A 15885-nucleotide genomic window follows, 5' to 3' on the forward strand; every position below is an offset into this window, starting at 1 on the left:
AATCCCCCATCGATAGACACCATCCAGTTCTGTAAATTGTATTCCTTTTACCCTATTTTTGTAATTTACGTTTTGCATCTCATTATACAAAAAGCGGACAAATTCAAAGGAAGTTATTTTAATACTTTTACACTAAAAGATAATGCGCAAAGAAATGAAAATGTGGACAAGTCTTTGTATGCATTATGGCATTATGAGTTCATTACAATGGAAGAAGAATATTTCTATACTCTAAAGCTACTGAGATTATAACCAATTGTTTTGTTGTATCATACTCTCCCATATTTGAAATTGACTCTCTTGTACATCGTCCTTTTCCTTTAACAAAATTATTCTTTTTGACACTTATTTCTTGAATTATCTGTGATGTTTTTCTTTGTGACATTATCTCTCCATTAAAATCATTGGTATACTTAGTTGTTGACAAATGAGGTACTATTTAACAAAATTAGCAATGTCTATGCATACCATGAAATTGAGCAGCAATTTTAAATGTTTTAAATGAGATTATCACGTTAGACTATATACCTATATATCATAATAAAAAAACCAAAGACATTTTTTCAACATCTCCTGAAAAACTTCAATCATTAAGAATTGGAATGTGATTGGAGCATTCTTCAAACCAAATGTCATTAGAAGTCATTCATAGTTTTCATTATGGGTACCGAATGATGTTTTATGTCCATCTTCATTTTTTTAATAAGATCTGATGACAATTGGACTTCAGATCAATCTCTTCCCACACCCATGCTTGACATTCTTCTTAACCGAATTATTATATATGACGCTTTATTTCTTGAATTGCTTTGTATTGTTTTTCTTTGTGACAACTTTTATATATATATATATATATATATATATATATATATATATATTCTTAGTTCTAAATTGGACTTTGATAATTTACCTCTTGGTGGCCAAAGTTTGGAAACGAGAAATAAAATATATGTAAAATCACTACAATTTAGTATCCTCAACAATGTTACGAAACTAAGGATAAATAATAAACACATAGTCAACACTATGACACAATATTACAAAACGTTTTAGATGGACTAAGAGCATTATATTGTATTCAGAAAGAAGTTGGATTCTTGCCATTAATAAAGGGTGGTATTTTGAAAATATCGTTTCCATAAACAACCATCTTATAACAATACAATTCGTAATGAAATTTAAAAAATTATATTATTATAATAAAATTATAAATAATTATGCATATAATAAGGATTTTCAAAATAATGGAAGAAAGCAATAATTGAAAGCAAGAATACAATGGGTATGGAGTGGTGATGCCGGTTTATGTTGTCCACTTTATGTTACCTTTACAAAATGTTGGTGTCAGTTTCTCAAGTCAAGTGCATTCCTGTATGTTTTTGACCTCTTCGTTTCACAATTCAACTCGTCCATGACAATGTAAGCAAATCTCAACCAACCCCACCTTCAAATGAACAAACTTTAACCTTTTTTAGATTTTACTCACTTCTTAATACTTCCAACGTTTACACTCAACTAACCCTTGTTGGATTTAGGTCAATTAAAGCACCATTGCACTTTAATTAGTATATTCATATTACATACTTTTGTAAAGCTTCTTATACAAAAAGTAGAGGTATGAAGTCCTTCACCACACTTTAAAAGCTCCCTTAGCCATCCCAAAAAACAATCATATCCTAAACCATCATCAAAACTCAAAGAGAGAGAGAGAGAGAGCTCTTAAGGGTAGCCATTTGTAGGCTCAGTTTTTCCCTCTTGTTGGGTTGTGAGAATGCATACCCTTTGGAAACCATTGGCTTCATTTTATGTTTCTGCTCTTCTATTCAGTGACTGCATGGCCTATGAGGAGGGCAATCACTCTAGTAGTCACAATAACACAAATAACAAAGTTTACAAGGTAGTACCTCTTTCTTTGTAGTTTCATTTATAACTTTTCATCATCTTCATCTGCTTCTTCTTCACCAAACCAATGCCCCTTGATTACATACATGATTATCACAAACTAGTAAACTTCATTTGTTTGGCTAACACCCCACCTTTTACTATATCAGATGAATCAACAGAAGACATCTGATATTGCAGTACATGGACTGCTACTGTGGGCTTCAACTGGTTTTTTAATGCCACTGGGAATACTTCTCATCAGAGGGTCCATTAAGGCAGAACCCGGATCTAGAAGGAGTAAAGTCCTCTTCTATCTCCATGTTGGTTTTCAGGTCATTTCTCTTCTATTTCTTCTCGTAAAAGCTATTCATACTTTAGCATGCACGTCACATACATGTAGGGAAAGTATAGTACCATCAGTGGAGCTAATTGATCTTCACCCTTCTACCATTTTTATATCAAAATTGGTTTTACTCATGCCAAATCTTGACCATAAGATTGATTTGATGTTACTTCTCTAACCTCTCACGTTATTATGCTGAAGTGTTGATTATGCTGTAGAAAGTTCAAAAAATAGGAGTAGTGGCAATATAGTAAGTAGACTTAGAGTATGAGATGTTTCTTGAAAGTTACATCATGCCATCATTAAGTTTTTGATCTTTGTTTTACAACATAATCATAACTTGCTTTAACTTTAGTAGTGGGGTGTACAGAGCTTTTTTCGATGATCTATTTTCCTTTCGACCACACCTTCATATTGCTTTTTTTATTTCTTTTAGTTAACCACTATGTCATGATTATCATTTGAATTGAGCTAATTAGGAGTTGTTATACATGTAAAGTCGCAGAGAATTTTCTGTTCTTTTATACCTATGTGCCTTTCTACCTTAGTGCACAAAGTGCTTTTTCTTATTCTCTCTTTCCCTTTCAGACCACAGGCTTTATATTACTTTGGCTCCTTTAAGTTAACAAGTTTGATCATCAACAAACTTAACTATTCAAGAATTAACATACATTAATATTATCTGTGGGCTTCTGTTCTAATTTTGATGCATTGTATATACAAACATACAGTTTTTTTTCCTTGAATTCTTCATTGTTCACAGTCTAACATTTCATCGAACAGATGCTTTCAGTACTTCTTGCCACAGTTGGAGCTGCAATGTCCCTGAAAAAGTTTGAAAATTCATTTGATAACAACCATCAGAAGTTAGGCCTGGCACTTTATGGTGCTATATTGGTGCAAGGCTTGATTGGATTTTTCAGACCACACAGGTTCATTCATCAAAATTTTCACTTGGTTTTACAAACCTGCTAAGCTCATTATTCCAAACAGCAAACTTTGCCTAGTATAGTAATGTTATATAATTTGTAACTGAGTTTGCAGGGGAAAAAAAGAGAGGAGTTATTGGTACTTACTACATTGGATACTGGGAACAATAGTTTCTCTTGCGGGGGTCATCAACATTTACACTGGTTTGAAAGCCTACCATAAGAGAACCTTAAAAAGCACCACACTTTGGACTATCCTTTTCACTGTGGAAGTCACTATCATTGGATTGGTTTACCTCTTCCAAGACAAAGTGGAATATATGAAAAAGCAAGGAGTGATTATAGGAAGTGAGTCGTCAATTCTGTCATCTATCCAAGACATTCCTCAAAGCCAAACTCAAAAGGAGTTGTTACCGGTTGCATGTGGAAGAAAGAGAAATGCACTTGAGAATTTGTTTGACTAATGACACTTCTTTCTCTCTCTTTAGATTACATTTTTTAGAGGGTATTGGTTTGTTTTCACTTTGGTTTTTGGTGCCTGCACTTTATGCAAGTGGGAGCTGATTTTATGAAGATAGAGTGCATTCATCAAAAGGTGAAGTTTGATTGGTGTATGTTATCTCTTTTCTTGTATTTTTTCTATGCACATACTTTCACATGTATTACGAATATTATAAGTGTGCGTGTGGACACTGACCACAGAATGTATAGACAGTTGTGGAAGCAGTCTTTGAATATTTGAATATGATTTTGGAATACATGATTAGAAGCAAATCTTTATGACATATTTTTCTTTTCTTTAGATTTTGCAACATAAATAAGGGTCACAGAATCACAGTATTTCAAACGAAAGCCTTTGTTCCTTCGCTTATTCACCAGTTAGCAATCATGAATACTTTCAACTCAAGCACTCTATAGAATTATAACTATGCTTAAATTGATGACATAACTCATAGAGGCTATCTTCTTTTATTAAATTATTAGGCAAGTTTCTCATAAACATTCTTCATATAGAAAAAATAAATAAGATTAATTTAAAAGTAAAATAATAAATACATATATATGTATATACATAAAATAAAGTTTAGGTTATATAATTAACGAGCGGGGATAGCTCAGTTGGGAGAGCGTCAGACTGAAGATCTGAAGGTCGCGTGTTCGATCCACGCTCACCGCATTACCTTTTAATCCTTTCTCACTTAATTCAACAATTTAAATATTTTATATAATATTTCAATTACATTCTGTTATTTACACAAAAGTTAGAACCAGTATAAATGTTTTAAACGTACCAAAATGTTTACATTTACAATACGTAAATATTAAACTCTTATCTTTCTTTCTTTTTTCTAATAATAGCATTTTATTAATTTTTTAATCCTCTGCGGATTAATTTATAAAAGCAGAATAAAAGGAAATTTTAGAATTTCAAATAATGATTATTAATGCTATACTAATATATTATCGATTATTTCATTTTATTGCTTTGGTTTACCCCCTCCATAAACTCGTATTTTAAAATTATCGTTTATAATATACCTCCTAAGGGAGTTCAACCAGCTTCAATAGGTTTCATTATAAGTAGTATATTATAGAACAAATAGTTAATTTAATATGATAAAAATACAATTTCTTTTTAATATAAAAATTTTCATTTTGTTTCAATTTTCTGTGAAGTAATATATATATATATATATATATAAAATAATAATAACAATAGTAATTTGATTATTTTTTATTAGAATTAAAAAAATAAATACACATAGCACATGTTTTTTCACTAATTTTAATATGCAATTATATAAAATTTTAAAATTTTAAGTTAAACCCATTTAGTTATCTCTATTTATGTAGGTTTTTTATCCTATTTTTTTAAAATTTTCAATTAAGTTCAAAATAGTGCTAATTTAAGTTTTTGTTGAGGTAGGAGATTGACGCGTCAATTTTTATAAACGTGGCATGCTGAGAGGAATGTGCTTGTGCCGCCGTCAGCACCATGGGCAACCCTAGGCCACCGTCAGACACCCTGCCGCCTTGCCGCAACCACACCATCACCCAACACCAGCATAGCTGCCGCAAGACCACCTTGCGTCGCCTTCACGCAATATCAATTTACAACATTCCAACAACCATCTTCACCTTCTCTAGTAGAACCCTCGAACGCGAATCTCAACGTTGTCCCGAGTTCGATTTCTCCACCAGTTTGCGAACATCTTCATCAACCTCCCTCACCGTCATTCAAACACCATCCAACACTGCAAGCCGTCGCGATTGTCGCCATCCAAAGCTTCCTTTTTGCTCCGCAACAGCGCCGTTTAAACTACCACCGCAAGGGCAAGACGTCAACCATGGAAGCATCTTCATTCTCGGGTTCATCATCAAACGTAGAGAGCCAGAAATCGCAAAGAAGCAGAAACTTCTCCATTGCAGAAGCTTCGAATCGCGAATTGCATCAGCCACAGTTCTCCCTCCTCCTGCGCGAGCCATCACCGTCTTCCTCAACTTGCAAAGGAAAACCCAATCACAGAAAAACCCTAATGAAGATTGGGCGAAATCAGACCACCAGCCACAATCATCTTCATTGTGCTGCACCTCATAACCATCAAGCGAAAATCCAAATCGCAAGATCTCCTTTCTCCATCACTATCCACCTTCGTGCATCGCAAGGAAGAAGAACAACATCACCTAGTCTCGCGCAAGGTTCACAAGACTCTCACAAGCACATTCCTCTCAGAGTTTTTAGTCACCAAATTACACGTATTCAACTCTCAATTGAGAATTTTGTTAAATTATTTAGACTAAAATATGTTATTATTTGTTAGTAGTTTAAATACTTTATGTAACCAAACAAAATAAAATTTAATATAAAATTTAGGTTAAACCTGCAAAGGAAAACCCAATCACAGAAAAACCCTAATGAAGATTGGGCAAAATCAGACCACCAGCCACAATCATCTTCATTGTGCTGCACCTCATAACCATCAAGCGAAAATCCAAATCGCAAGATCTCCTTTCTCCATCACTATCCACCTTCGTGCACCGCAAGGAAGAAGAACAACATCACCTAGTCTCGCGCAAGGTTCACAAGACTCTCACAAGCACATTCCTCTCAGAGTTTTTAGTCACCAAATTACACGTATTCAACTCTCAATTGAGAATTTTATTAAATTATTTAGACTAAAATATGCTATTATTTGTTAGTAGTTGAAATCCTTTATGTAACCAAACAAAATAAAATTTAATATAAAATTTAGGTTAAACCTGCAAAGGAAAACCCAATCACAGAAAAACCCTAATGAAGATTGGGCGAAATCAGACCACCAGCCACAATCATCTTCATTGTGCTGCACCTCATAACCATCAAGCGAAAATCCAAATCGCAAGATCTCCTTTCTCCATCACTATCCACCTTCGTGCACCGCAAGGAAGAAGAACAACATCACCTAGTCTCGCGCAAGGTTCACAAGACTCTCACAAGCACATTCCTCTCAGAGTTTTTAGTCACCAAATTACACGTATTCAACTCTCAATTGAGAATTTTATTAAATTATTTAGACTAAAATATGTTATTATTTGTTAGTAGTTTAAATACTTTATGTAACCAAACAAAATAAAATTTAATATAAAATTTAGGTTAAACCTGCAAAGGAAAACCCAATCACAGAAAAACCCTAATGAAGATTGGGCGAAATCAGACCACCAGCCACAATCATCTTCATTGTGCTGCACCTCATAACCATCAAGCGAAAATCCAAATCGCAAGATCTCCTTTCTCCATCACTATCCACCTTCGTGCATCGCAAGGAAGAAGAACAACATCACCTAGTCTCGCGCAAGGTTCACAAGACTCTCACAAGCACATTCCTCTCAGAGTTTTTAGTCACCAAATTACACGTATTCAACTCTCAATTGAGAATTTTGTTAAATTATTTAGACTAAAATATGTTATTATTTGTTAGTAGTTTAAATACTTTATGTAACCAAACAAAATAAAATTTAATATAAAATTTAGGTTAAACCTGCAAAGGAAAACCCAATCACAGAAAAACCCTAATGAAGATTGGGCAAAATCAGACCACCAGCCACAATCATCTTCATTGTGCTGCACCTCATAACCATCAAGCGAAAATCCAAATCGCAAGATCTCCTTTCTCCATCACTATCCACCTTCGTGCACCGCAAGGAAGAAGAACAACATCACCTAGTCTCGCGCAAGGTTCACAAGACTCTCACAAGCACATTCCTCTCAGAGTTTTTAGTCACCAAATTACACGTATTCAACTCTCAATTGAGAATTTTATTAAATTATTTAGACTAAAATATGCTATTATTTGTTAGTAGTTGAAATCCTTTATGTAACCAAACAAAATAAAATTTAATATAAAATTTAGGTTAAACCTGCAAAGGAAAACCCAATCACAGAAAAACCCTAATGAAGATTGGGCGAAATCAGACCACCAGCCACAATCATCTTCATTGTGCTGCACCTCATAACCATCAAGCGAAAATCCAAATCGCAAGATCTCCTTTCTCCATCACTATCCACCTTCGTGCACCGCAAGGAAGAAGAACAACATCACCTAGTCTCGCGCAAGGTTCACAAGACTCTCACAAGCACATTCCTCTCAGAGTTTTTAGTCACCAAATTACACGTATTCAACTCTCAATTGAGAATTTTATTAAATTATTTAGACTAAAATATGTTATTATTTGTTAGTAGTTTAAATACTTTATGTAACCAAACAAAATAAAATTTAATATAAAATTTAGGTTAAACCTGCAAAGGAAAACCCAATCACAGAAAAACCCTAATGAAGATTGGGCGAAATCAGACCACCAGCCACAATCATCTTCATTGTGCTGCACCTCATAACCATCAAGCGAAAATCCAAATCGCAAGATCTCCTTTCTCCATCACTATCCACCTTCGTGCATCGCAAGGAAGAAGAACAACATCACCTAGTCTCGCGCAAGGTTCACAAGACTCTCACAAGCACATTCCTCTCAGAGTTTTTAGTCACCAAATTACACGTATTCAACTCTCAATTGAGAATTTTATTAAATTATTTAGACTAAAATATGTTATTATTTGTTAGTAGTTTAAATACTTTATGTAACCAAACAAAATAAAATTTAATATAAAATTTAGGTTAAACCTGCAAAGGAAAACCCAATCACAGAAAAACCCTAATGAAGATTGGGCGAAATCAGACCACCAGCCACAATCATCTTCATTGTGCTGCACCTCATAACCATCAAGCGAAAATCCAAATCGCAAGATCTCCTTTCTTCATCACTATCCACCTTCGTGCACCGCAAGGAAGAAGAACAACATCACCTAGTCTCGCGCAAGGTTCACAAGACTCTCACAAGCACATTCCTCTCAGAGTTTTTAGTCACCAAATTACACGTATTCAACTCTCAATTGAGAATTTTATTAAATTATTTAGACTAAAATATGTTATTATTTGTTAGTAGTTGAAATCCTTTATGTAACCAAACAAAATAAAATTTAATATAAAATTTAGGTTAAACCTGCAAAGGAAAACCCAATCACAGAAAAACCCTAAGTGAAGATTGGGCGAAATCAGACCACCTAGCCACAATCATCTTCATTGTGCTGCACCTCATAACCATCAAGCGAAAATCCAAATCGCAAGATCTCCTTTCTCCATCACTATCCACCTTCGTGCACCGCAAGGAAGAAGAACAACATCACCTAGTCTCGCGCAAGGTTCACAAGACTCTCACAAGCACATTCCTCTCAGAGTTTTTAGTCACCAAATTACACGTATTCAACTCTCAATTGAGAATTTTATTAAATTATTTAGACTAAAATATGTTATTATTTGTTAGTAGTTGAAATACTTTATGTAACCAAACAAAATAAAATTTAATATAAAATTTAGGTTAAACCTGCAAAGGAAAACCCAATCACAGAAAAACCCTAATGAAGATTGGGCGAAATCAGACCACCAGCCACAATCATCTTCATTGTGCTGCACCTCATAACCATCAAGCGAAAATCCAAATCGCAAGATCTCCTTTCTCCATCACTATCCACCTTCGTGCACCGCAAGGAAGAAGAACAACATCACCTAGTCTCGCGCAAGGTTCACAAGACTCTCACAAGCACATTCCTCTCAGAGTTTTTAGTCACCAAATTACACGTATTCAACTCTCAATTGAGAATTTTATTAAATTATTTAGACTAAAATATGTTATTATTTGTTAGTAGTTTAAATACTTTATGTAACCAAACAAAATAAAATTTAATATAAAATTTAGGTTAAACCTGCAAAGGAAAACCCAATCACAGAAAAACCCTAATGAAGATTGGGCGAAATCAGACCACCAGCCACAATCATCTTCATTGTGCTGCACCTCATAACCATCAAGCGAAAATCCAAATCGCAAGATCTCCTTTCTCCATCACTATCCACCTTCGTGCATCGCAAGGAAGAAGAACAACATCACCTAGTCTCGCGCAAGGTTCACAAGACTCTCACAAGCACATTCCTCTCAGAGTTTTTAGTCACCAAATTACACGTATTCAACTCTCAATTGAGAATTTTATTAAATTATTTAGACTAAAATATGTTATTATTTGTTAGTAGTTTAAATACTTTATGTAACCAAACAAAATAAAATTTAATATAAAATTTAGGTTAAACCTGCAAAGGAAAACCCAATCACAGAAAAACCCTAATGAAGATTGGGCGAAATCAGACCACCAGCCACAATCATCTTCATTGTGCTGCACCTCATAACCATCAAGCGAAAATCCAAATCGCAAGATCTCCTTTCTCCATCACTATCCACCTTCGTGCACCGCAAGGAAGAAGAACAACATCACCTAGTCTCGCGCAAGGTTCACAAGACTCTCACAAGCACATTCCTCTCAGAGTTTTTAGTCACCAAATTACACGTATTCAACTCTCAATTGAGAATTTTATTAAATTATTTAGACTAAAATATGTTATTATTTGTTAGTAGTTGAAATACTTTATGTAACCAAACAAAATAAAATTTAATATAAAATTTAGGTTAAACCTGCAAAGGAAAACCCAATCACAGAAAAACCCTAATGAAGATTGGGCGAAATCAGACCACCAGCCACAATCATCTTCATTGTGCTGCACCTCATAACCATCAAGCGAAAATCCAAATCGCAAGATCTCCTTTCTCCATCACTATCCACCTTCGTGCACCGCAAGGAAGAAGAACAACATCACCTAGTCTCGCGCAAGGTTCACAAGACTCTCACAAGCACATTCCTCTCAGAGTTTTTAGTCACCAAATTACACGTATTCAACTCTCAATTGAGAATTTTATTAAATTATTTAGACTAAAATATGTTATTATTTGTTAGTAGTTTAAATACTTTATGTAACCAAACAAAATAAAATTTAATATAAAATTTAGGTTAAACCTGCAAAGGAAAACCCAATCACAGAAAAACCCTAATGAAGATTGGGCGAAATCAGACCACCAGCCACAATCATCTTCATTGTGCTGCACCTCATAACCATCAAGCGAAAATCCAAATCGCAAGATCTCCTTTCTCCATCACTATCCACCTTCGTGCACCGCAAGGAAGAAGAACAACATCACCTAGTCTCGCGCAAGGTTCACAAGACTCTCACAAGCACATTCCTCTCAGAGTTTTTAGTCACCAAATTACACGTATTCAACTCTCAATTGAGAATTTTATTAAATTATTTAGACTAAAATATGTTATTATTTGTTAGTAGTTGAAATACTTTATGTAACCAAACAAAATAAAATTTAATATAAAATTTAGGTTAAACCTGCAAAGGAAAACCCAATCACAGAAAAACCCTAATGAAGATTGGGCGAAATCAGACCACCAGCCACAATCATCTTCATTGTGCTGCACCTCATAACCATCAAGCGAAAATCCAAATCGCAAGATCTCCTTTCTCCATCACTATCCACCTTCGTGCACCGCAAGGAAGAAGAACAACATCACCTAGTCTCGCGCAAGGTTCACAAGACTCTCACAAGCACATTCCTCTCAGAGTTTTTAGTCACCAAATTACACGTATTCAACTCTCAATTGAGAATTTTATTAAATTATTTAGACTAAAATATGTTATTATTTGTTAGTAGTTGAAATACTTTATGTAACCAAACAAAATAAAATTTAATATAAAATTTAGGTTAAACCTGCAAAGGAAAACCCAATCACAGAAAAACCCTAATGAAGATTGGGCGAAATCAGACCACCAGCCACAATCATCTTCATTGTGCTGCACCTCATAACCATCAAGCGAAAATCCAAATCGCAAGATCTCCTTTCTCCATCACTATCCACCTTCGTGCACCGCAAGGAAGAAGAACAACATCACCTAGTCTCGCGCAAGGTTCACAAGACTCTCACAAGCACATTCCTCTCAGAGTTTTTAGTCACCAAATTACACGTATTCAACTCTCAATTGAGAATTTTATTAAATTATTTAGACTAAAATATGTTATTATTTGTTAGTAGTTTAAATACTTTATGTAACCAAACAAAATAAAATTTAATATAAAATTTAGGTTAAACCTGCAAAGGAAAACCCAATCACAGAAAAACCCTAATGAAGATTGGGCGAAATCAGACCACCAGCCACAATCATCTTCATTGTGCTGCACCTCATAACCATCAAGCGAAAATCCAAATCGCAAGATCTCCTTTCTCCATCACTATCCACCTTCGTGCACCGCAAGGAAGAAGAACAACATCACCTAGTCTCGCGCAAGGTTCACAAGACTCTCACAAGCACATTCCTCTCAGAGTTTTTAGTCACCAAATTACACGTATTCAACTCTCAATTGAGAATTTTATTAAATTATTTAGACTAAAATATGTTATTATTTGTTAGTAGTTGAAATACTTTATGTAACCAAACAAAATAAAATTTAATATAAAATTTAGGTTAAACCTGCAAAGGAAAACCCAATCACAGAAAAACCCTAATGAAGATTGGGCGAAATCAGACCACCAGCCACAATCATCTTCATTGTGCTGCACCTCATAACCATCAAGCGAAAATCCAAATCGCAAGATCTCCTTTCTCCATCACTATCCACCTTCGTGCACCGCAAGGAAGAAGAACAACATCACCTAGTCTCGCGCAAGGTTCACAAGACTCTCACAAGCACATTCCTCTCAGAGTTTTTAGTCACCAAATTACACGTATTCAACTCTCAATTGAGAATTTTATTAAATTATTTAGACTAAAATATGTTATTATTTGTTAGTAGTTGAAATACTTTATGTAACCAAACAAAATAAAATTTAATATAAAATTTAGGTTAAACCTGCAAAGGAAAACCCAATCACAGAAAAACCCTAATGAAGATTGGGCGAAATCAGACCACCAGCCACAATCATCTTCATTGTGCTGCACCTCATAACCATCAAGCGAAAATCCAAATCGCAAGATCTCCTTTCTCCATCACTATCCACCTTCGTGCACCGCAAGGAAGAAGAACAACATCACCTAGTCTCGCGCAAGGTTCACAAGACTCTCACAAGCACATTCCTCTCAGAGTTTTTAGTCACCAAATTACACGTATTCAACTCTCAATTGAGAATTTTATTAAATTATTTAGACTAAAATATGTTATTATTTGTTAGTAGTTTAAATACTTTATGTAACCAAACAAAATAAAATTTAATATAAAATTTAGGTTAAACCTGCAAAGGAAAACCCAATCACAGAAAAACCCTAATGAAGATTGGGCGAAATCAGACCACCAGCCACAATCATCTTCATTGTGCTGCACCTCATAACCATCAAGCGAAAATCCAAATCGCAAGATCTCCTTTCTCCATCACTATCCACCTTCGTGCACCGCAAGGAAGAAGAACAACATCACCTAGTCTCGCGCAAGGTTCACAAGACTCTCACAAGCACATTCCTCTCAGAGTTTTTAGTCACCAAATTACACGTATTCAACTCTCAATTGAGAATTTTACTTAAATTATTTAGACTAAAATATGTTATTATTTGTTAGTAGTTGAAATCCTTTATGTAACCAAACAAAATAAAATTTAATATAAAATTTAGGTTAAACCTGCAAAGGAAAACCCAATCACAGAAAAACCCTAATGAAGATTGGGCGAAATCAGACCACCAGCCACAATCATCTTCATTGTGCTGCACCTCATAACCATCAAGCGAAAATCCAAATCGCAAGATCTCCTTTCTCCATCACTATCCACCTTCGTGCACCGCAAGGAAGAAGAACAACATCACCTAGTCTCGCGCAAGGTTCACAAGACTCTCACAAGCACATTCCTCTCAGAGTTTTTAGTCACCAAATTACACGTATTCAACTCTCAATTGAGAATTTTATTAAATTATTTAGACTAAAATATGTTATTATTTGTTAGTAGTTTAAATACTTTATGTAACCAAACAAAATAAAATTTAATATAAAATTTAGGTTAAACCTGCAAAGGAAAACCCAATCACAGAAAAACCCTAATGAAGATTGGGCGAAATCAGACCACCAGCCACAATCATCTTCATTGTGCTGCACCTCATAACCATCAAGCGAAAATCCAAATCGCAAGATCTCCTTTCTCCATCACTATCCACCTTCGTGCATCGCAAGGAAGAAGAACAACATCACCTAGTCTCGCGCAAGGTTCACAAGACTCTCACAAGCACATTCCTCTCAGAGTTTTTAGTCACCAAATTACACGTATTCAACTCTCAATTGAGAATTTTGTTAAATTATTTAGACTAAAATATGTTATTATTTGTTAGTAGTTTAAATACTTTATGTAACCAAACAAAATAAAATTTAATATAAAATTTAGGTTAAACCTGCAAAGGAAAACCCAATCACAGAAAAACCCTAATGAAGATTGGGCAAAATCAGACCACCAGCCACAATCATCTTCATTGTGCTGCACCTCATAACCATCAAGCGAAAATCCAAATCGCAAGATCTCCTTTCTCCATCACTATCCACCTTCGTGCACCGCAAGGAAGAAGAACAACATCACCTAGTCTCGCGCAAGGTTCACAAGACTCTCACAAGCACATTCCTCTCAGAGTTTTTAGTCACCAAATTACACGTATTCAACTCTCAATTGAGAATTTTATTAAATTATTTAGACTAAAATATGTTATTATTTGTTAGTAGTTGAAATCCTTTATGTAACCAAACAAAATAAAATTTAATATAAAATTTAGGTTAAACCTGCAAAGGAAAACCCAATCACAGAAAAACCCTAATGAAGATTGGGCGAAATCAGACCACCAGCCACAATCATCTTCATTGTGCTGCACCTCATAACCATCAAGCGAAAATCCAAATCGCAAGATCTCCTTTCTCCATCACTATCCACCTTCGTGCATCGCAAGGAAGAAGAACAACATCACCTAGTCTCGCGCAAGGTTCACAAGACTCTCACAAGCACATTCCTCTCAGAGTTTTTAGTCACCAAATTACACGTATTCAACTCTCAATTGAGAATTTTATTAAATTATTTAGACTAAAATATGTTATTATTTGTTAGTAGTTGAAATACTTTATGTAACCAAACAAAATAAAATTTAATATAAAATTTAGGTTAAACCTTCAAAGGAAAACCCAATCACAGAAAAACCCTAATGAAGATTGGGCGAAATCATACCACCAGCCACAATCATCTTCATTGTGCTGCACCTCATAACCATCAAGCGAAAATCCAAATCGCAAGATCTCGTTTCTCCATCACTATCCACCTTCGTGCACCGCAAGGAAGAAGAACAACATCACCTAGTCTCGCGCAAGGTTCACAAGACTCTCACAAGCACATTCCTCTCAGAGTTTTTAGTCACCAAATTACACGTATTCAACTCTCAATTGAGAATTTTATTAAATTATTTAGACTAAAATATGTTATTATTTGTTAGTAGTTTAAATACTTTATGTATCCAAACAAAATAAAATTTAATATAAAATTTAGGTTAAACCTGCAAAGGAAAACCCAATCACAGAAAAACCCTAATGAAGATTGGGCGAAATCAGACCACCAGCCACAATCATATTCATTGTGATGCACCTCATAACCATCAAGCGAAAATCCAAATCGCAAGATCTCCTTTCTCCATCACTATCCACCTTCGTGCATCGCAAGGAAGAAGAACAACATCACCTAGTCTCGCGCAAGGTTCACAAGACTCTCACAAGCACATTCCTCTCAGAGTTTTTAGTCACCAAATTACACGTATTCAACTCTCAATTGAGAATTTTATTAAATTATTTAGACTAAAATATGTTATTATTTGTTAGTAGTTTAAATACTTTATGTAACCAAACAAAATAAAATTTAATATAAAATTTAGGTTAAACCTGCAAAGGAAAACCCAATCACAGAAAAACCCTAATGAAGATTGGGCGAAAATCCAAATCGCAAGATCTCCTTTCTCCATCACTATCCACCTTCGTGCACCGCAAGGAAGAAGAACAACATCACCTAGTCTCGCGCAAGGTTCACAAGACTCTCACAAGCACATTCCTCTCAGAGTTTTTAGTCACCAAATTACACTTCAACTCTCAATTGAGAATTTTAAAAAAAAAAATTATTTTTCAACAAAAAAATGATCAAAATTTTTTTTATTTTATTTGTCAGAAGTGGGATTTGAACCCACGCCCTCTTTCGAAGACCAGAACTTGAGTCTGGCGCCTTAGACCACTCGGCCATCCTGACTTTGTTGTACA

At 34.8% G+C, this 15885-nt stretch overlaps 1 protein-coding gene and 2 non-coding genes across 3 annotated transcripts; 2 read left to right on the forward strand and 1 right to left on the reverse strand.

The window, feature by feature from the left end:
* Positions 1-1643: 1643 nt before the first annotated feature.
* On the forward strand, positions 1644-3939 carry LOC148205899 (cytochrome b561 domain-containing protein At4g18260-like). The gene is made up of 4 exons (XM_088112393.1): positions 1644-1897; positions 2052-2216; positions 3011-3159; positions 3272-3939. The coding sequence occupies exons 1-4, from the start codon at positions 1772-1774 to the stop codon at positions 3618-3620; spliced, it is 789 nt and encodes a 262-aa protein (XP_087968519.1). The 5' UTR covers positions 1644-1771; the 3' UTR covers positions 3621-3939.
* A 321-nt stretch (positions 3940-4260) lies between these two features.
* Positions 4261-4333, forward strand: TRNAF-GAA (transfer RNA phenylalanine (anticodon GAA)). Its single transcript has one exon. It is a non-coding gene; the product is annotated as a tRNA-Phe (tRNA).
* Positions 4334-15790: 11457 nt separating this feature from the next.
* Positions 15791-15874, reverse strand: TRNAL-CAA (transfer RNA leucine (anticodon CAA)). Its single transcript has one exon. It is a non-coding gene; the product is annotated as a tRNA-Leu (tRNA).
* Between the last annotated feature and the right edge of the window lie 11 nt (positions 15875-15885).

Source organism: Vigna umbellata, chromosome 1, assembly GCF_029865625.1.
Source record: "Vigna umbellata cultivar VRB3 chromosome 1, Vumbellata_1.0, whole genome shotgun sequence".
Lineage (NCBI taxonomy): Eukaryota > Viridiplantae > Streptophyta > Magnoliopsida > Fabales > Fabaceae > Vigna > Vigna umbellata.

Coding starts and splice junctions, on each gene's coding strand:
- LOC148205899 (XM_088112393.1), top strand. CDS start 1,772: ATGCATACCCTTTGGAAACCATTGGCTTCATTTTATGTTTCTGCTCTT. Junction 1,898..2,051: donor CAAATAACAAAGTTTACAAG/GTAGTACCTCTT, acceptor TTACTATATCAG/ATGAATCAACAGAAGACATC. Junction 3,160..3,271: donor GGATTTTTCAGACCACACAG/GTTCATTCATCA, acceptor CTGAGTTTGCAG/GGGAAAAAAAGAGAGGAGTT.